Source organism: Saccopteryx bilineata, chromosome 4 (genome assembly GCF_036850765.1).
Source record: "Saccopteryx bilineata isolate mSacBil1 chromosome 4, mSacBil1_pri_phased_curated, whole genome shotgun sequence".
Lineage (NCBI taxonomy): Eukaryota > Metazoa > Chordata > Mammalia > Chiroptera > Emballonuridae > Saccopteryx > Saccopteryx bilineata.
The window spans coordinates 68,061,837-68,084,812 of NC_089493.1; the positions used below are offsets into that span (position 1 = coordinate 68,061,837).

General features: G+C 38.6%; 1 protein-coding gene across 4 annotated transcripts in view; it reads left to right on the plus strand.

Moving 5' to 3' along the window:
- Nucleotides 1–22,976, plus strand: part of MYO5A (myosin VA) — a 251,227-nt gene that overhangs the window by 98,303 nt on the left and 129,948 nt on the right. For all 4 annotated transcript variants that reach the window (XM_066276320.1, XM_066276321.1, XM_066276322.1 and 1 more), the window contains exons 5-9: nucleotides 5,345–5,501; nucleotides 11,202–11,345; nucleotides 15,357–15,438; nucleotides 16,426–16,533; nucleotides 17,197–17,303. In XM_066276320.1, the coding sequence (XP_066132417.1) occupies nucleotides 5,345–5,501; nucleotides 11,202–11,345; nucleotides 15,357–15,438; nucleotides 16,426–16,533; nucleotides 17,197–17,303 (598 nt within the window). The remainder of the gene's footprint in view (nucleotides 1–5,344; nucleotides 5,502–11,201; nucleotides 11,346–15,356; nucleotides 15,439–16,425; nucleotides 16,534–17,196; nucleotides 17,304–22,976) is intronic.

Here is a 22,976-nt window from a genome sequence, read left to right on the forward strand (position 1 = left end):
TTTGTTTGTTTGTTTGTTTTAGTTCTTCAGTTTTTAAGGGGGGAACTTAGATATCATCTAATCTTTTTTTTTTTTTAAACTTGATTTTAGAGAGAGACACGCAGGGTACATTGACTTGACTTCACTTAGTTATACACTCACTGATTGATTAGACACATACACACAGGATATGTTGATGTATATACATCCACTGGTTGATTCTACTATATACCCTGTCTGGGGATCAAACCCACCACAACTTTGATGTATAGGGGTGATGCTTTTACTTTTATTAGTACTTATTTTATGCTGAATTTAAACTGGGCCAGTTTCTTCTGGGTTATACTTTTCTTCTCTATGACCTCCTCTTCTGGTTTAGGAACAATCTGCTTTTTTCAGTAAGGATTATCCAGTGTGGCAGAGAGAGCTCATGTATGGTTTCCTCCGCCCATAAGCTCTGTAAGTTCTGCGCCACATCTTGAGAACTTTGTTCACCTGGATGTGCTCAACGATCAGAGAATCTACATCTAAACCCTGAAGTTCATCATTACTCTCTGCAATTTTAGTCGTGTGCAGGAAAAACTCAACACTTTTTTGGGGTCACTAACCTTGGGTCTAGCCCCATTGTTGTACAACTACCAACTCCACCATTGTAACAATGGATTGACCCACATTGCTTCTGTAAAGTGACATCCTTCAGATACTTGGTGACTTTTTGAATATGCATACCTTTGATGGCCTGAGCAGTTTCGTGAGTGTTCTGAAAATGAACACAAAGATTTGAACCTCTTGGTTTGCGTGATTTTGTGGGGTTTTCTGGGTCAACTGAATAACGAACCATTTTCAGAGGTTGCCTTTGGCCGCTTTCTGGAAGAGTGCCATTTAATCTTAAAGATGAGAAAACTGTGACCCAGAGAGGTCATGCAATTGCTCAAAGCCAGGAAAATGGTAAATGACAGAGCTAGGATTGGAAATCTGGGTTCAGAGAAGTTTATATAACAGAAGAATATTTATATATTGGAATGCCCCCATAGGCTTGGGAAAAAAAGAAGTATCACTGCTAAAAAGTCAGGAACAATAAAGTAAGAAATAATAAAGTCCCTTAAAACACTTAAAAACTGTTGATTATGTAAATACAAGATCATAAGTCATGGAAAAGAAAATGTGGCTGGCACATGCTTGACATCAGAACATTTATGTGTGTATTTGTACAAACCTCTGATTTGTTTGAAGAATTCTAGATTTTATTGCCTTTAATATTTTTCTTCTTCTTCATACAGGATGGGGCAAAAGTAGGTTTATAGTTGTGAGTATACAAAACACAGATTTTATTCTTGTATTATTATTATATTATCTTTTATACAAACAACTGTTAGCCTACTTTTGCCACACTATATTATAGGAAAGGGCTCTTACGTATGAGTTTTTAGGATTTTGATACAACATTTTGTCATTAAAACTTGAAATAGTTTTTCAAAGGCTGTACAGTTTAGGATAGCAGTTCCAATCAGTATTTTCCTTTTAGTCCGACCAGTGGCAGCCTCCTCAGCTTGTTTGCTAGTAAAAGTGTTGGGGGAACAGTGTGTAATGACAGGACTGATCATGCAACAATAGGGAGAATTTTTCTAACCATATTGTAGAAGGTAATCTGAAGATTGCTGATACTTTTTTATTAATGTATCAAAAAAGATAAATTGTGAGGACATTGTAAATGACAAAAAGAAAGGTCATTGGCACCACAATGAGAACTGTTTTACTAGAATGATTTATTTTGAAATCAGCCATGAACAGAAGCAATTTGAGTATCCAGTACACTCAAAGGAAATGAGATGGTATTTTGCACAAGGAAGTTTCATAAAAACAAGATTACGTGCAAGCTTGTTCTATAAGAATTAGACGTCCTTTAGTGTGTCACCAATGTTCTTCTGATTTTCCCCAGAATATGGGAGTCAGATTGTCAGAAACAGGCTGCTACATGTCCCTGGTAGTATGATATAAATGTGCTAATCAGGCCTGCACTGTATTCCTACTGTATTTTTTAAGGTCTGTAAAATAAGGCAGTGACCCTCATTTTCTCAAAGAAAAAAAGAAACTGTGTTTTTTTCAGAAAAGTTCTAAATTTTTACTTTGGAAATTTATTACCCACTTCTGTTGATTCCTACTACTTTTATATCTCTTAAACCATCTGCTTCTCTCAATAATGACTGCCACAACCTTTGTTCAGACTTTCATAATTTTTCTTCTGAAACTTTTGCCACCCATACTCCACATTGCTGCCAGAGTGATTTTTACTAATCAGGTTTTGTTATTTTCTGTTTATTTATTTTTCTTTTTTGTATTTTTCTGAAGCTGGAAATGGGGAGAGACAGTCAGACAGACTCCCGCATGCGCCCGACCGGGATCCACCCGGCACGCCCACCAGGGGCGACGCTCTGCCCACCAGGGGATGATGCTCTGCCCATCCTGGGCGTCGCCATGTTGCGACCAGAGCCACTCTAGCGCCTGGGGCAGAGGCCAAGGAGCCATCCCCAGCGCCCGGGCCATCTTTGCTCCAATGGAGCCTTGGCTGCGGGAGGGAAAGAGAGAGACAGAGAGGAAGGAGGGGGGGGGTGGAGAAGCAAATGGGCGCTTCTCCTATGTGCCCTGGCCGGGAATCGAACCCGGGTCCCCCGTACGCCAGGCCGACGCTCTACCGCTGAGCCAACTGGCCAGGGCTTATTTTCTGTTTAAAACTCTGCAGTGGCATTCCTTGACCTTAAGGTAAACTTCAAATTTCTTAACATCTCATGTATAACCTTTATGATCCAGTTCTTGCTAACTTCTGCAACCGTATCTGTCATTAAATCCATGTTCCAGCCAAAGTGAATTTGCTTTTTCCTCACCTCTCATGTATCTGAGGTTTCATTTATGTTCTCTCCTTTCCCTAGAATGTTCCTTTTCTAACTTTCTTATCCCTTGCTTGCTTTCTCATATTCTCCTTTCTAGACCTTGTTCATGTATCATCTTCAGGGAGTCTTCCCTGATAATCTCTTCCATCTCTCAGTGCTCCATCACTTATTTTATAATCTTGAAATAGTAGTCTGTTTTTCCTATTAGACTATCAACCACCTGAGAATGCAGATCATGGTTTATTTAACTTGTATCTCTAGTATTTAGCACAATGTTTGTCAAGTAGTAGGTGTTTGATAAATATTTGTTAGACAAACAGATCTCTTATTTTTATTATTTTTAATTTTTGTATTTTTCTGAAGTTGGAAACGGGGAGGCAGTCACACAGACTCCCGCATGCGCCCTACTGGGATCCACCCGGCACGCCCACCAGGGGGCGATGCTCTGCCCATCTGGGGCGTCGCTCTGTTGCAACCAGAGCCATTCTAGTGCCTGAGACAGAGGCCACAGAGCCATCCTCAGCACACGGACCAACTTTGCTCCAATGGAGCCTTGGCTGCGGGAGGGGAAGAGAGAGAGAGGAAGGAGAGGGGGAGGGGTGGAGAAGCAGATGGGCGCTTCTCCTGTGTGCCCTGGCCGGGAATCGAACCTGGGACTCCTGCACGCCAGGCCGACGCTCTACCACTGAGCCAACCAGCCAGGGCTAAACAGATCTCTTTTAAAAGATAAAAGAATCCTTTCTTTAGTGGAATAACCTTCCGTATCTTATGGCCTTATAGAATACCTCACTGAAAACCTTCAAAGTAATCTTACCACTTTGTACATTAAGGACACCAATGATACCACCTTTAATATACTTGCTCAGTTTTTTGATGAATTAAAGCGAGCTGCTGATTTTGTCTCAGGAGGTGGGAGCTTCCTGCTTTTGTCCTAGTAGAAATCATAGCCAACATAGAGAAATTGATTCCTAGGCTTGCTGTTTATTGAAGTACAGTTTACTTATAATCAAAACAAATTTATTGAGCATTTGTGATGTGACAGGCTCTGGACTAGGTGCTGGATATTGAAGGTAAAGATGACATAGATCCTAATCCTCAAAAAAACGATAGTCTCTGAGTAAGTTCATCATTCGAGTTTTTGAGTCATTGTGTGAATGTAGTAAAGATTTAATAATGTTTTTTTTGTGTTCTGACATATATGAACAAATCAGCCAATGAATAAAGCATTTCTTTCCTGGTAGTAAAGATATTTTAGAAAAGCTGGAGCTTGTGGGAGATACTACTTTATTAACTATCAGCTAGTAGATAGACAATTTGTCATTTTAATTAAATAGGACTTTTTTTCAAATTCCTTTGCTATGGTTCTCTCTTCTGAGGTGATTGACAATAGTACTATAACATACCAAAATAATTTTCTAGTAATAAAATAATATGTTTGATATATGTAGACATAAAAAATTGAGAAATCCTCAATTATAGATTTATCCTTAGATGTGATGCTTTCTAATTTAATCCTTGATGTCTTCTTTTTCCTCTCTGTTTATTGTTAAAGTAGTTATTTATTATTATTTTTTTCTGAGGCTAGACTCCCGCATGCGCCCGACCGGGATCCACCTGGCACGCCCACCAGGGGGCGACGCTCTGCACACCAGGGGGCGATGATCTGCCCCTCTGGGGCGTCGCTCTGTCGCGACCAGAGCCACTCCAGCACCTGGGGTAGAGGCCAAGGAGCCATCCCCAGCGCCCAGGCCATCTTTGCCCCAATGGAGCCTCGGCTGCGGGAGGGGAAGAGAGAGACAGAGAGGAAGGAGAGGGGGAGGGGTGGAGAAGCAGATAGGCGCTTCTCCTGTGTGCCCTGGCCGGGAATCGAACCCGGGACCCCCGCACGCCAGGCCGACGCTCCACCACTGAGCCAACTGGCCAGGGCCTAAAGTAGTTATTTTTATTAGGAAATATCATTCTTTTTTTTTTCTTTTTTTTGTTTGCAACAGAGATAGAGAGAGGGATAGATAGGAACACACAGGCAGGGAGAGAGATGAGAAGCATCAGTTCTTCGTTGTGGCACCTTAGTTGTTCAATGATTGCTTTCTTATATGTACCTTGACTGGGGGTCTACAACAGAGTGAGTGACCCCTTGCTTAAGCTAGCGACCTTGGGCTCAAGCCAGTGACCTTGGGCTTCAAGCCAGTGACCTTTGGACTCAAGCCAGAAACCATGGGGTCATGTCTATAATCCCTTGCTCGAGCTGGCGACCTTGGGGTTTTGAACCTGGGTCCTCTGCATCCCAGCTTGACACTCTATCCATTTGCCACCACCTGGTCAGGCAGGAGATATCATTGTTAACTTTTCTTCCCACATTGTTGCAGGTATGAACCCCCAGAAACTCACCATGGCTCATTGATGAGAACACAGAGGAAATAAATTTAATTATGTTCAGAAGTGGGCATCACTGTCAGTTACTCTTCTTTGTTTTGCAGAGATGAACGAAATCAGTCCATCATTGTAAGTGGAGAGTCTGGGGCAGGAAAAACAGTCTCAGCTAAATATGCCATGCGATACTTTGCAACTGTCAGTGGTTCTGCCAGTGAAGCCAATGTTGAGGAAAAGGTCTTGGCCTCCAACCCCATCATGGAGGTAAGACAGCAACAGCTTTGCCTTCTTACTATATTCTCTTGTTAAAAACATGTATGAAAAAAAGGAAGCTTGATACAGCACAGGTCAGAAAATCTGGGATCTCCCATCCACTAAAAGTAGAAAAATACTTCTTCACATGTTAGTAAGAGATCTAGAAAAAGTAAACATTCAGAAAGGCAGATATTTTGAGTAAAGTTCAGCTATGGAGCAATCTATTTTATTTAAGAATCCTGCATTTTAAAAAACTTATTCATTTTAGAGGGCAGAGAGGCAGGGGGGAGAAAGAAAGAGGAGAAAGTGGGAAGGAATAGGAAGCATCAACTCCCATATGTGCCTTGACCAGGCCAGCCAGGGTTTTGAACTGGCAACCTCAGCATTCTAGGTAATGCTTTATCCACTGTGCCACCACAGGTTAGACCATATTTCTTCATTTTTAACCTAGCCTTGAATTGTTGCTTTTCAGTAGCTGGCAGTGGTACTGCATGCATTTCCTGAAGTGTCTTCCTCCTAGTCAGTTGACTCATATCTATTGCTTCTTGTTCTACAAGTTTAATATACACTCAATCCTGGGTTCTTATTTTAGCTCCTTCTAAAACATAGGATTTACTATGTTCAAGCATGAATGAGTTTCATTATTCATTTACCCACATTTTCTGTATTTAGTCCAACCTGTGTAGCTATAAAATGTTAATTTTTTCCCAGATTTGAACTGTAAATTTTAATCATGATCGTATAAGTATTTTTCTTCTTGTTTTTGTCAAGGATGTCACACAATTTTAGGTTAGAGAAAGAAATTGAGTAACTAAATTCTTGAGAAAGGAAGAACTATGAAAGGCTGTCCTTTTAAAAGTAGAATATGTATATCAAGTAGAAACGCTTATGCCAAAGAAAATGGAGCTATTTGTGTGAGAATGAGTATTTTAGGATTTGTAACCAGAGAATTATTTGCCTAATATGATTTTAGGAAAATTACATTTTTGTAAATATTCCCATTAAATGGAGAAAAATAAGTCTTATTAATGCAGAGAAATTAGTTTGCAGAAACAAACCTTTCTTATTAAAATTCAAATCAGCATTTTTTTATTCCTTTTTTTCCTTTGTCAAGTCTTATTTGTCACCCAAACACAGATGGAGTTTAGAACTGACCTGGTACACCTGTGATACAAGTGGTTTTTGCAATAATCAGTCCAGAGGTAATTGTGCCTGGTTTGCAGTGCTGTGTGTGACACTTGAGAACAGAATGCTGTGACCCTTTACCTGTAGGGCTACCTCCTAGAGCAGCAGGACTTCTATTCTTGGGTTCAAGAGGGCAAGATGCACTGGGGAAGTCAAGAGGCCTCCTCAGCTGGATGCACTGTGGAAAGAGAACTGGAAGTTTTTTCTGAAACAGCATGGACAGGAGGAAACAGATGTTTGTGCCAAAAGAGCGTAATAAACATTTTAAACAACTATTAAGATGTTGAAGAATTCAAGCTACATTAGTGGATGCCAATATTATTAATATTGGGGAAATTTGGTCTGTAGAGCCAGTTTTGGGGTTTGGTTCAGGAAACAACAGGGCTTTGCTTCCTACCATTGTTTTGACTGTTTTTGGTCATAACAGTGAATTCTTGGTATTTGGGAATAGTTTAGGCCATTCTCAGTTCCTAATGTTAGAAGATGCCAAATTATTCATTGTGATAACATCAGGGAGTCACACCTTTTCTAGGCCTGCTCCATATAATAATGGAAGTCTGGAATGAACCACCTAGGATATGTCAAGTTGAATGAACTATTTTAGGACCTTGTTATATTCTCTTTGCAAAAATAGCTACATTAGGTTTTCTACAACACTGATTTGAGTTTATTATTAGGAGTGATATTAAAATTTTGGAATGGCCACAGATACTTTTTAATATGCTGTTATAAGAAATTTACCCTGTTTGCTAGGATGACCAAAATAGATAAAGGAATCAGTTATGTTTAGCTACTTCTTTCTGTATTACTGTTTAGTTTCTCTATAAGAATTTGGAGTAAGACAATTTGGTAAAGAGGACTAATTTTCAACAACTATGAGTGAAATCATTGCAGTTTGAAACATTGAAATGGAATATAGGGCTAAAGAGTGGTGACAAAGGTGTTACAGTTACAAGAGAAAAAAAAACAGGTAAAAATATTGACTGTGTGGCCCCCAAAATTCTATGTCTCTGTATCAAAGCCCTTTACTGTGATGTGAAGAACAGTGAGTCTGGGCCCTGGCCTGTTGGCTCAATCATAGAGCATTGGCCCGGCATGTGGGTGTTTTGGGTTTGATTCCCGATCAGGGCACACAGGAGAAGTGACCATCTACTGCCTCAACCCCCCATTCTCTCTATATCTCTTTCTTTCTCTTCACCTTCTATAGCCATGGCTGGAATGATTCAAGCAAGTTGGCCCTGGGTGCTGAGGATGGCTCCATGGCCTTGCTTCAGGCGCTAAAAATAGCTCAGTTGCCGAGCAATGGAGCAGTGGCTCCAGATGAGTAGAGCAGAGCTGGGTAGGGGGCTTGCTGGGTGGATCCCATTCAGGGTACATGTGGGAGTCTGTCTCTCTGCCTCCCTGCCTCTCACTTAAAAAAAAGACAGAAAGAAATCACCAGATTTGTATGAACTCATAAAAGACCCCAAAGAGCCAAAGCAATCCTGGGAAAAAAGAATGAAGGTGGACGTATCACACTGCTTGACTTCAAATTATACTATAGAGCTACACTAATTAAAACAATATGGTATTCACAGAAAAACAGACCTACAGACCAATGGAACAGAATCGAGAGCCCAGAAATAAAGCCACATATACATGGAGAAATAATTTTTGACAAAGAACCCAAAAAACACAGTGGAGAAAAGAAAGCCTCTTCAATAAGTGGTGATGGGAAAATTGGAAAGCCACATGCAAAACAATTAAACTTGACGACACCTTATACCCATGCACAAAAATTAATTCAAAATGGATCAAAGACCTAAATATTTCATGCAAATGGAAATGAAAAAAAAAAGCTGAGGTAGCAATACTTATATCTGAAACAATAAGTTACATTAAAGAAAACAGGTACTAAACTTATGGATGTTGGCTGTAGAGAACATTTTATGAATTTGACCCCGAAGTCAAGGGAGGTAAAGGCAAAAATAAATGAATGGGACCATATCAAACTAAAAAGCTTCTACATAGCAAAAGAAACTGACAACAGAACAAATAGCCTACCAAATGGGAGATGATACTCACAAACAACAGCTCTGATAAGGGATTAATATCCAAAATATATAAAGAACTCAAGAAGCTCAGAAACAAGCAAACAATCCAATTAAAAAATAGGGAGAGAACCTGAACAGACACTTCTCCCAAGAAGAGATACAAATGGCTGGCAGATATGTGAAAAGAAGCTCATCTTCACTTGCTATTAGAGAGATAAAAGTCAAAACTACAATGATATATTCACTCACACCTGTGAGATTGGCTACTGTCAATCAGACAGGTAATATAACAAGTGTTGGAGAGGCTGTGCAGAAAAAGGAGCCCTTATTCACTGGTGGTAGGAATGTAAACTGGTACAGCCATTATAGAAGAAAGCATGGTGGTTTCTCAAAAAATTAAGAATAGAATAACCATCTGACCCAGCAATCCCTTTACTAGGTATCTACCCGAAAAACTCGAAAACGTTGGTATGTAAAGACACATGCACCCCTTGTTCATCACAGCATTATTCACAGTGGCCAAGACATGAAACAACCAAAGAGTCCCTTAATAGAGGATTGGATAAAGAAGAAGTGGTACATATATACAATCAAAGACTACTCAGCTGTGAGAAATGATGACATGGTGACATTTATGGCAACATGGGTGGACCTTGACAACGTTATACTGAGTGAAATAAGAACTGCATGATTCCATACATTGGTGGGACATAAAAACGAGACTAAGAGACATGGACAAGAGTGTGGTGGTTACCGGGGGGAGGGGGAGCACGGGAGGGAAGGGGGGGAGGGGCACAAAGAAAACTAGATAAAAGGTGACAGAGGACAATCTATCTTTGGGTGATGGGTATGCAACATAAGTGAATGACAAGATAATCTGGGCCTGACCTGTGGTGGCGCAGTGGATAAAGCGTGGACCTGGAAACACTGAGGTTGCCGGTTCAAAACCCTGGGCTTGCCTGGTCAAGGCACATATGGGAGTTGATGCTTCCTGCTCCTCCCCCCTTCTCTCTCTTTCTGTCTCTCCTCTCTCTGTCTCTCTGTCTCTCCCTCTCCTCTCTAAAATGAATAAAAAAAAAAAAGATAATCTGGACATGTTTTCTTTGAATATATGTACCCTGATTTATTGATGTCACCCCATTAATATTAATAAAAATTTATAAAAAAAAAAAGTAAATTAGAAAAAGCTAAGAACTTTGTGATTTCACACATAGGTGGTATATAAAACTGAGACTCATGGACATAGATAAAAGTGAAGTGGTTACTAGAAAGGGGGAGGGAGAAGGGTCTAAAGAGGGACAAATATATGGTGATGGAAAATGATTTGACTTTGGGTGATGGGTACATGCACCATCAACAGTTCAAATGCTATAGAGATGTTCTCCTGAAACCTGTGTACTCTTATTGATTGTCACCCATTAAATTTAATTTCTAAATTAAAAAAAAGAAAATACATTTTCTTGGATGGATCAGAGAATCTAACATGTTGACTTTGTGGTTATGTGACTGTTTTTATCACTTATATTTGAATTGCTTTTTTTTAACACTCCAGAGCATTTTCACATCTTTCTGACTGCTATGGTTTTATTATACTAATCTTGATAGTCACAAGCTTTGTACAAGTGAAAGATTGTAATCTTGTGAAAGGATCATATTAAACATTTAATACATGCATTATATGAACACTTGCTTTTTTAACTATACCATATTCTTTGCTTAGCCTTGAAAGAAAAATATATAGAGGCATGTTACCTAAATCAGAAAGCAGTACATATGCCATTTTAATTTTTAAGATTATATTAAAAATTTAGAAGAAAGTTGATTTCTCTGCATTCTGTAGCAGATGTTTTGCAAGTTAGATACAACTATCAAAATCCAAAGCCAAATTTTACTGGCTCTGGTTTCTGACAATGGTTTTGTATTGAGTGAGTAACTACTAATTCTTTACAAATAAGCAGTCCAACCAGACCTTTGTTGTCACAGGATAAGATGATAGGAACTTCTGGCTAAAGACACCCTGAACACCAGAGCAACATTTTCAGGAGAATATTAATTTGGCTTAATGAGCTTATTTATATAAAGGAGACTAAGTTTTTCAAGAAATCAAAACCCTGCTGTTTAACTAAGGAGGTTTGTGCCCTGGCAGCTCCCCGTGCCATCCATTCTGTTCCTTTGCTGGCACAGTGAATGTGTTCAGATACCACAGGTGGTATATGAAGACCTTGACGCTGCTGGTTCAGGTTTGCTGTTTATGAACATAATTTGTGTGAGAATAACCAGGCAAATACATACAAACTATTAGTGTATATCTGTGTGGTTGTACAGTGAGCAAAACATACACTTGTGCCTGCAGAGGCAATATTGGTTTTGGTCTTACAAGAATCATTTTTAAAGGATTGCGTTCTGTTCTGTCCTTTCCTTGAACCTACTGTGTAAATGCCATGTCAATAATTGTAGTTCTAAAATCTTATTTTCCCTCCTTGCTTCTTAGTCAATTGGAAATGCTAAGACAACCAGGAATGATAATAGCAGCCGTTTTGGGAAGTATATTGAGATTGGTTTTGATAAGCGATACCGAATCATTGGTGCCAATATGAGAACTTACCTTTTAGAGAAATCCCGAGTGGTGTTCCAGGTAAGCTGGGCGTGTACACATAAGTACTTCTGTTAGTTTCCCATATAATTCCAGAGCTAATGATTGCTGGTTTGCATTTTATTTTGATACTCTTGAGTATATTATAATAATTTTACTATAAACCACACTTGAACTGAAACATGTAAAATGATGCCTGTCGGGTGGGGGATACCCATTAGACTAATGACCTTTGATGCAAGGCACTGGTTTAGTTTTGACTTTTTCCTGCAGATGCTTGTAGGAAAAGCTTTAGTTAAGAGGAGGTACTATTAGTTTTGTCCTGTCTCTTTTATATCTCAGTTGATAGGAAAGACATTGGCTTATGCCTTCAATGTGTTACAGTTTGAACTCAGTTCAAGAAAATAAAAATTTATCCTTGTTCTCTTTTCTTCTTTTCCTCTCTTAAAATATGATATTCTTTTGATAGAATAATGAGGGTTTAAAATTTTCACAACTCATTTGTGAACAGCTGTCAAAGAACACATTCAAGTCTATGTGTTTGTGCTCTTCGTTCTTTTATATCTGTAAGTGGGAAATATTATAGATTTACAAGATTGGCAGGCATGCATTTATATATTTACAGGCACCCTAAGGAAATGTGTTCTTATCATTAGCAAATAGCCAGTATGCGGCTCCTGGTGACTCGCTGCGTGCTCTGAGATAAGGGTTTCCGTAGCCCCTGACCTGGATGCCCACTGCACTGAAGTTCAGATTCCCCTGGCACTGCCAGGTAGCAGCACCTACAGTGTCTATTGCACAAGTTCGTTATGGTTTTGAAAGTGTCTAGAGCATACTGAGAGTCATGAGTTTCAGCAGCCTGCAGCTACCCTGGCTTTGGCTTTGGAGCTGTGCTTGATTTATGGCCACCTAAAGCATAATACTGATTTATATAGTAAAAGCAATAGTCACTCTCCTCCATTGTTTTAATATGTACATAGACATAGAGCAATATTTATATGTACACATATATACTTGAATAATTTTTTTTCTTTACATGTTTAGTAGCCAAAAGAAAGAATAGGGGAAATATGTAGATTTAAGAGAACATTGGGTTTAAATACTACAGATTTGATTGATAGGTAAATAATTAGATGTTAAATGGATATGGTGCCTGACCAGGCGGTGGCACAGTGGATAGAGCATCGGACTAGGATGCGAAAGACCCAGGTTCGAGATCCCGAGGTCGCCAGCTTAAGCGCAGGCTCATCTAGTTTGAGCAAAGCTCACCAGCTTGGACCCAAGGTCGCTGGCTCAAGCAAGGGGTTACTCGGTCTGCTGAAGGCCCATGGTCAAGGCACATATGAGAAAGCAATCAATGAACAACTAAGGTGTCGCCACGAAAAACTGATGATTGATGCTTCTCATCTCTCTCCGTTCCTGTCTATCCCTATCTATCCCTCTCTCTGACTCTCTGTCTCTGTAAAAAATAAAAATCATCTTTAAAAAAAAATGGATATGGTAACCAGAGGTTAGTAGTTCTGAAGACAAATGAAGGTCTAATCTTATCTTATCTAGAGATATTAAAGGAATTCTAGTTGTTTTCCAGCCCCTGATGCTAAATAATATTCACGAAATTTAGTATTTCAAAATAAGTCAGACACGGCATAATTAATAGCGTCCTTCATGTACAAAGGACCAAAGTATTTCTGTAGATCTACCTGCTTTTCTAGCTGTCTGTGAACTAAATTACTGGATCTTTTGCCTGATTATGCTTATGATCATTTGGTATATTGTTAATTTGTTCCATATCTTCTGCTCCTATAATAGGGTTTCTTTACTAGACATCAGCTGCCTTTGGGCATCAAACCTGACCTTGTCTTATTTGTAACATTCTTTTAGTCAGCTGAATACACTGCAGAATTCAAGGATTTGATAATAGAATATAAAGGTTCAACTTTGCATAAATATTATTACAATAGCATTATAACTATTTTAAAAGTATATATGTAGAAAAAAGACTCAAGAAATACTGAGAAATTACTTCTTCAAAATTATGTATGCCTGACCAGGTGGTGGCGCAGTGGATAGAGCATCGGACTGGGACACAGAGGACCCAGGTTCAAAACCCCGAGGTAGCCAGCTTGAGCACTAGCTTACCAGGCTTGAGCTCAGGATAGCTGGCTGAGCGTGGGATCATGGACATGACCTCATGTTCGCTGGCTTGAGCCCAAAGGTCATTGACTTGAAGCCCAAGGTTACTGGCTTGAGCCCAAGGTTGCTGGCTTGAGCAAGGGGTCACTCAGTCTGCTGTAGCCCTCCCCAACCCCCACCCCATCAAGGCACACATGAGAAAGCAATCAGTGAACAACTAAGGTGCTGCAACAACAAAGAATTGATGCTTCTCATCTCTCTTCCTTCCTGCTTGTCTGTCCCTCTCTGTCTCTCTCTCTCTATCACAAAAAAGAATTATACATGATTTATTTTCTAATTTATAAAATGTTTTATTGATATTAAATATATAAGCTAGAATTCAGAGGGTATAATGCTTTTGTGAACTTTTTTAAAATATATATTTTTTATTGATTGATTGACTTTAGAGAGAGGGAGAGAGAGAAATATTGATTTGTTCCACTTATTTATGCGTTCATTAGCTGAATCTTTTATGTGTCCTGACCAGGAATTGAACCAACAGCCTTGAAGTAGTAGGTTGACACTGTAACCAACTGAGCTACCTGGCCAGGGCATAAATTTCTTAAAACAACGACAGTAGATGACCTAGTCTAAATTATGGCAAAGATAAGATATTCTTTTTCATTGAAGATATTAGGAAGATCGTGAATCTAAGAGGCAGTCTAAGAAAATATTGAGAACTCAGAAAAAATGGTTTTAGCATCCCCCAAAGGCAGTGATCTCTATTTTTTTTTTATTTTTTTTTATTTTTACAGGAACAGAGAGAGAGTCAGAGAGAGGGATAGATAGGGACAGACAGACAGGAATGGAGAGAGATGAGAAGCATCAATTATCAGTTTCTCGTTGCGACACCTTAGTTGTTCATTGATTGCTTTCTCATATGTGCCTTGACTGGGGGGCTTCAGCAGACCGAGTAACCTCTTGCTCGAGCCAGCAACCCTGAACACAAGCTGGCGAGCTTTTTGCTCAAGCCAGATGAGCCCGCGCTCAAGCTGGAGCTCAAGATTTTATTTATTCAATTTTCAGAGAGGAGAGGAGAGGAGAGAGAAGAGAGAGAGAGAGAGAGAGAGAGAGAGAGAGAGAGAGAAAGGGGAGGAGCAGGAAGCATCAACTCCCATATGTGCCTTGACCAGGCAAGCCCAGGGTATCGAACAGGCGACCTCAGCGCCCCAGGTCGACACTTTATCCCACTGCGCCACCACAGGTCAGGCGGCAGTGATCTCTTATGACAGTGCCACATATCAAGCTGTTAACAAGCTCAAAGAGCATTACTATCCAATATATATATATATATTTTTTTGTATTTTTCCAAAGCTGGAAACGGGGAGAGACAGTCAGACAGACTCCCGCATGCGCCCAACCGGGATCCACCCGGCATGCCCACCAGGGGGTGATGCTCTGCCCCTCCGGGGCCTCGCTCTGTTGCGACCAGAGCCACTCTAGTGCCTGGGGCAGAGGCCAAGGAGCCATCCCCAGCGCCCGGGCCATCTTTGCTCCAATGGAGCCTCGACTGTGGGAGGGGAAGAGAGAGACAGAGAGGAAGGAGAGGGGAAGGGGTGGAGAAGCAGATGGACGCTTCTCCTGTGTGCCCTGGCCGGGAATCGAACCCGAGACCCCATGCACACCAGGCCGACACTCTACCACTGAGCCAACCAGCCAGGGCCTACTATCCAATATTTTATGTTGAATGTGACCAACAGATGCACAGTCATCCATTTGCATATGGCTAATAATGAATCATAAGATTTAGTAATCATAAATATTTATTAGAAAATTTGGGAAAAGACAATTTATTGAACCAGCATAATTAAATTTTATTTTATGATTGAATTTTCTGAGTTTTAGATTAAAATGCTGTAATTCAAAACTTCTATTTTAAAGGCAGAAGAGGAAAGAAACTATCATATCTTCTACCAGCTTTGTGCATCAGCAAAGTTACCTGAATTTAAGATGCTGCGATTAGGTATGAATATGGCATTAGATTTATTGCACTAGTATTGTTTTCTGTTAATTTATGTTACTTATGAGTTCATAAACTTACTTGTAAAAAGGAGATTATCTCACACTGAAATATTTATGAATGCTGTAAGAGGCTTACAGTGGCTTCAAGATAACCCATGGGACAGGGAGAGAGGAATGGCTATCTAAGTGAAACAAGATGGGTCTTGAGTTGATACTTGTTTAAGATGAATGGTGAGCACATTGGTTCTCATTATACTAGTCTCTCCCCTTTGGTATATGTTTGAAAACTGCATTGATGAAAGAAAAAACCATTAAAGAGATTTATCTGATGGAGGCCTGTGAGGTTTCTGGTGAGAGGAGTAAAGTGTTTGAAGTGTGTTGATTAGAATAAAACCAATTTAGGAAAGGACTATTTGTTTCCTCATTTAAGATCAATAAACTATAAACATTTCACTTTATTATTTAATTTTGAGTTTTGTAACTGAAAACACAGGCAGTGGAACTCCTGACTAGACACTCTACTGTGCTATCATTTCTTGTAATTCATAGTAGACAGAAGGATGGAAGTCTTTTTTTTTTTTCTCTGAAGTTAGAAGGCAGTAGGCAGTCAGACAGACTCCCGCGTGCACCTGACTGGGGTCCACCCAGCATACCCACCAGGGGGCGATGCTCTGCCCACCTGGGGCTTTGCTCCGTTGTGGCTGGAGCAATTCTAGTGCCTGAGGTGGAGGCCATGGAACTGTCCTCACTTCCTGGGTCAACTTTGCTCCAACGGAGCCTTGGCTGCGGGAGGGGAAGAGAGAAGTAGAAAGGAAGGAGAGGGGGAAGAGTAGAGAAGCAAATGGTTGCTTCTCCTATGTGCCCTGACCGGGAATCGAACCTGGGACTTCCACATTCCGGGCCAAAGTTCTGCCGCTGAGCCAACTGGCCAGGGCCTGGAAGTCTTTTTCCTAGTCTGCGAATCTTTTATCTTTCTTCTTATTTGCAGGAAATGCAAATACATTTCATTACACGAAGCAAGGTGGCAGTCCTGTGATTGAAGGAGTCGATGATGCCAAGGAGATGGCACATACCAGGCAGGCCTGCACTTTGCTAGGTAATGTGATTTTTATGCTTGAGCTCTTAACAGCAATAGATTTTGGATTCAAGCAGTATTTATTTTGGAATATTGGCTTAGCTTCATATTAAGTGGTGAGTATTGTTAAGAGATTTAACGTTAACTTATAAAACACATTTGGATAGCAAATGGGCATGAGGATTTGTAGGTGATGGGAAATATTTTAGAATTAGATTGTGAAGATGGTTGCACAGCCTTGTAAATTTACTAAAAATAATTGATTTACATACTTAAAACAGGTGAATTTTAAGGTATGTCACATAGTTAGCACATAGTGGTAAATATACTGTGTGCATTTTTTTGTTTAATGTTCATAAACTCCCTTTGAGATAGTCACAATTACTCCCATAAATCAAGTGAGAAGACAGAAGCATAGCAGGGTGAAGCTACCCGTTCATGTGAGATGGCAGGTTGGGAGCAGAGCCAGGCCTTCAGCCCAAGTTTGTCCACTCCACACCTCCTACTCTCAGCCATGATGGAAGTATTGTTAGCTATGATAAGTTACAATGTGCACAACATCTAGCAATATTTAAGAGTTAAAAATAGGCTTAAATTTTTAAAAATTGGCTTTAAATTTTCTGTTGTAATTGTTTAGTTCCTATTTTAAAAGTAATCATTTGTTCATTTACACTGTCGTTTCAGGAATTAGTGAATCTTATCAGATGGGAATTTTCCGAATACTTGCTGGCATTCTTCACTTAGGCAACGTTGGATTTACCTCTCGAGATTCAGACAGCTGCACAATACCTGTAGGTTTGGACAAGCTTCCTGTGATGGCAGTTGATTTGTGTTTTAGATTTGTTGATTCTTTTTGGAAGAAATACATTTGAAGTCTCTCCATTAACATTATCAGAGAGATAATTATCAGAGAGATGTGAGATCTTGAACTGAAAATAAATACAGATCTTAATTTCTGGTGCACAGTGATTGTGTGTGTGTGTGTGTGTGTGTATGTGAGAGAGAGAGAGAGAGAGAGGGAGGATAGGAGACTCTTGGATACATGCCTGATCTGTATAAACAAGAGGTGAGAAATAGATGTGAAAGTTGGATTGGTGAGTCTAGAGGGAAGGGTTTGAATTGATAACTTTATTTTTGTGTCTAGCTGTGGAAATGTGATATGGTTTAAAAGCTATTAAAGAAACTATTAGCAGTGGTTACTCCTGGGAAGAGGGACTAGATGGTTGTGAGATGAGGTGTCTTCAGTATGATTCACATACTCTTCCACACATAGTAATAACTGCACACTGAGAATTAAAACCCAATTTCATATGTGGAAACATTTGTTTAAACTGGAACAAACCCAGCAGTCCAAATTGTCTTGATTTGCAGTGTTTGTAGGTCACTATCATCAAAGGTAACAACAGAGATACACACATGTATACACATATATTTATTAGATATCTTTTAACTTTATTAAAATAGAGGAAGTTTAATATAATTACTTTTTCCAAACTGCTTCTTCAAGGATTATAATAGAAGACAATCATTTTTTGTTTTTTAATTTTTGAATTTATTGAGGTGACTTTGGTTAATAAAATTATGTAGGTTTCAAGTATACAATTTTATAATACAACTGCATATTTAATTGTGTTCACCACTCCACATCACGTCTCCTTCCATCACCATTTATCCCCCAGAAAACAATCATGAGGGGTTTGGGAGAGGGGAGTAAAGAGGGACAGATGTATACCCCACATAAGTGGGATATAAAACTGAGACTCATGGACACAGATAAAAGTGAAGTGATTACTAAGGGTGTAAAGAAGGACAAATATAAGTTGACCAAAAATGATTTGACTTTGAGTAATGAGCAAATAACAATTAACAGTTCAAATGCTATAGAGGTGTTCACCTGAAACCTGTGTACTCTTATTGATCAATTTCACCCCTTCAAATTTAATTTCTAAGTAAAAGAAAGCAATCTTGAGATTTATGTTTCACTTTTCAGATACCCAAGTTGATATTAGCACATTTACATGTAGATTAACTTGTATGACTTAAATTTGGGTGAATTCAACTTTAGTTTTAAATATATGCTTTAGAAAAAAAAAGTTTTTAAAGTAAATATATGCTTTAGTATCTCTGTCTGGGTTTAATCCCAACTCTACTATTTTCTCTGATTTTGGGTAGGTAGTAGCTTAGCTTCTCTGAACCTCAGTTTCTTTATCTGTGAAATAAAAGAGACTTTAAAATTCAAGTCTCTTTCATTTTACAGGTGAGGAACAACAGTTTTGTACTAGGTACTCTGATTGACTTTCATGCTGGATAAGTTATATTTAAAAATAAACCCATAAGAATTACTCAGAAACTAAACACTAGGTGAGAATAGGAACACAGAGGAAAAAGCAGAACTCTGAAGCTGGGACTCACCTTGAGAGAATTTGCATAATGCAGTGATCTTGAGCTTGGGTTTTTACATGCAAGTGGGGTGCAGAAGAGAAAAGATAAAGTCTAGGACTTACATAAACAGGGGAACAAATAAGGAAATCACCGCCTAACTGAGACCCTAATTCGGGAACTAATAAAAAACTTGTCTACCACCTACTCCAAGAGTACAAAGAAATATTAATCTGGCTCAAGCCTTGGTGCTAAGTAGAGGAGGAAAAAATAATTCCCTAAAACTTATAATAGTAAACTGACCATCACACATACTATCAACCCGATTTCATAGTTCCTGGGTGATCCCAGAAAGCTAGATACAAAAAAACTTAGCTTAAATTTGTCCTAGAATGGTAGTGCTCTAGATGCTTGGCAGAGCAAATGCAGATTTACTGTGGAGGATCCACCTTTAGTTGAGGCCTCAGTAGAGTTTTATGAGAAAAGTTACAAGCATATGGCCTCATACTCAACAATTATAAATAGCATGATGAAACAAAAATAGAAGGAACTAGGTGAAATAACAGAATAGTAAAGCCAAATCTACTAAGAAAGAAATGAATAGATTTGACACAAATGAGAGAACTGATGAGCTGAAAGATAGGTATGAAGAATTATCCAAAATGCAAGATAGCACCCAGAGATGAAGCACTTAAAAATAGTTTAGAGGAATGAAGGATAGAGTAATAAATTCTAATGTTAATCTAATGAGCATTCCAACAGAGAGGGGAAAAGAGAATAAGGCAGACCATAATTTTGAAGAGATAATTATTAACAAATTTCAAAACTTGTGAAATAACACTAAATCACAGATTTGGAAAGTCAAAAAAAATCCCAGTTAGATAAATAGAAGAAAACCCACCTTTAAGCACATCCTAATGATACTGAAGACAGAGAGAAAAATCTTAAAACAGGCAAAAATATAAGGCATATTACTCTCGAAGAAATAGCAATTAAACTGATAGTTCATTTCCCAACTTTAACAATATGAGACAGAAAATTATCTTTATTTTAGAATAAATTACTACTAACTTAATTGTATATCCATTAAAAATATCTTTCTCAGTGGTTCTCAACCTTTCTAATGCCGTGACCCCGCAATACAGTTCCTCATGTTGCGGTGACCCCAAACCAAAAAATAATTTTGGTGGCTACTTCATAACTGTAATTTTGCTACAGTTATGATTCGGAATGTAAATACCTGATATGCATTATGTATTTTCCTATGGCTTTAGGCAACCCCGCCGGGGTCTCGACCCACAGGTTGAGAACCGCTGATCTTTCTAGAATGAGGGGAAAATAGAAGTGTTTTTAGAGAAAAAGAAACCATGAGAATTAGTCACCTCAGGACATAGTTGAGGCAAACAGAAAATGATCCCAGGTAAAAGATCTAAATGTGGGAAGAAATGATGATTCAGTAAACTGGCAAATATAGATAAATTTTGGTTAATTGCAACAACAACAAAAACAACAACAATAATGAATCATGTATTGGGCTGCAAAAAATAGCACTCTACAAAAAATACTTATTAGTTACAAAGGAAACTAGTGGAGAAACCTAGCAGTCATTCCCTTAACTAAGTGACCACAGTTGACAAAGCTAGTACAGGAACAATCAACATCACATAACTTCTGATATGGAGCACTGAGGAGAGTGCCACATCTCCTCTTTGGTATTCCTGCTAAAAATGCATGACATACTCTTTCTGGCCCGGCTGCCTCCGTGTCTAAAAACATGACCCAGATCTAATCATGAGACATCATACTGACCCAAATTGAGGGACATGCTTTTTAAATATGTCAAGGTCACAGAAGACAAAAAAAAAAAAAAAAAAAGGTGAAGAAATGTTCAGACAAAAAGAGATTAATAAAACATGATAACTAAATTCAATGAATAAACCTAGGTTGGATCCTGGACCATAGACATTATTTGGTTAGTCAGCAAAAATTGAACTAGATCTGTAGATTAGATAACAAGGTTGTATCACTGCTACTTTTCTGGTTTTTTTATACCATAAATATGTTAGATATTGTTTGGGGTTTAGGAAATTAACACTGAAATATTTAGGATGAAAAGGCTATTACGGTTGCAACTTTGAAAAGGTACTGAAAAAATTCTGTGCATATGTGTGTGAAAGAATGAGAGAAAGGAAATGATACAAGCAAATATGGCAAAATGTTAACACTATATTTAGGGATTCTGAGTGAAGAGAATTCTTTGTACGGTACTTGCAATTTTTCATTAGTTTAAAATTAGTTCAAAGTAAAATGTTTAAAAAGATAAAGTCAGCCACCAGCCCCTCCTTTCTGCAAAAAGATAAAACAAGAGTAGTTGATAGCAAAGCATGCAGATTGGGTGGGGGTGTTTGGAGTTAGTGTACTTTAATCATGTTGAGTTAACTAGTACAAATTAATGCTTCTCTTATATAAGTAGAAACAGTAAACCTATCAAACTAGTAGAGAGGAAAATGGACTAAACAATTCAAATATATCAACAAAGAGAGAGAAAAGTTTAGAGCAGTGGTAGTCAACCTGGTCCCTACAGCCCACTATTGGGCGTTCCAGCTTTCATGGTGGGCAGTAGCAGAGCAACCAAAGTATAAATAAAAAGATAGATTTAACTACAGTAAGTTGTTTTATAGAGATTTATTCTGCTAAACTTAGCGAAAATCTGACATAAAGTATTTGTTAAGTAATTATTATTATATGCTTTAACTTACTGTAACTCTGCTTTATAAATTTTATAAAGTAAAGTTACCTCTCTACTTTATAAGTCACCATTACTGTGGAACTGGTGGGCAGTTAGAAAATTTTACTGCTAACAGAGATACAAAAGTGGGTGGTAGGTATAAAAAGGTTGACTACCCCTGGTTTAGAGAAAGTACAAATAACAGCACAAAAAGAGATAGAACTAAATAATTACAAATGGATATTTCAGTTAAAATTGTCAGGTTGGTTTAAGAATTCAGGTATAGCCTGACTAGGTGGTGGCTCCATGGATAGAGTGTCAGACTGGGACGTGGAGGACCCAGGTTCGAGGCCCCAAGGTCGCCGGCTTGAGTGCATGCTCATCCAGCTTGAGCGAGAGGTCGCTGGCTTGAGCGTAGGATCATAGACATGACCCCGTGGTCACTGGCTTGAACCCAAGGTTGCTGGCTTGAGCAAAGGGTCGTCACCCAGTCTGCTTTTCCCCAGGTCAAGGCACATATGAGAAAGCAATCACTGAATAACTAAGGAGCTGCAACAAAGAATTGATGCTTCTCATCTTCCTTCCTGTCTGTCTGTCCCTATCTATCCCTCTCTCTGACTCTCTCTTTGTCCAAAAAGAAAACAAAAGAATTCAGGTATATCGAGTACTTGTAAAAGAAGAATTCCTAAAACTTAAAAGTAAAGAAGGTTTGAAAATAAAAGGTTTAGAAAAGACACATCATAATAACTAGAAAAACTGGTAGAGCAATATTGATACTGGACAAAATAGAGTTTGAGGTCAAAGCAGATAGAGTGACTATGTAATCATAGAAGTTTTATTCACCAGGAAAATGTAACAGTTCTAGATTTGGCAGTAGACTTTAATGATGTAGCCTTTAAATACACTGCTCACAAAAATTAGGGAATATTTCAAAATGAATATAAAGCGATAAAAAAAGAATCATTTGATTTTCTTTATTAAACAAGAACATCAGAACAGCAAACAAGTCAAAGAAAATTGTTCAATTATGCAAATGAGATGCGAAACCAACTCTTATTTCATTGGTGAAAATGCACTATACAAAAGGCTGAATGAATGTACTGGAGTATCTTCACGTTCCCTGATTCCCAAATTTTTGTGAGCAGTGTATATAAAGCAAAGAACAGAAACCACAAGAAGAAATAAACAAATCTGTCATAATGGGATATTATTGACTCCTCTCAATTATTGGATAATGAAGAAGTTCAGAAATTAGTAAAGTATAAAAATTTTGAACAAAATAGTTAACAACTCTTATCTAATAGAACAATATAATAATACCATTCAAATAGAATATGTCTAGAGTATTGATTTATCT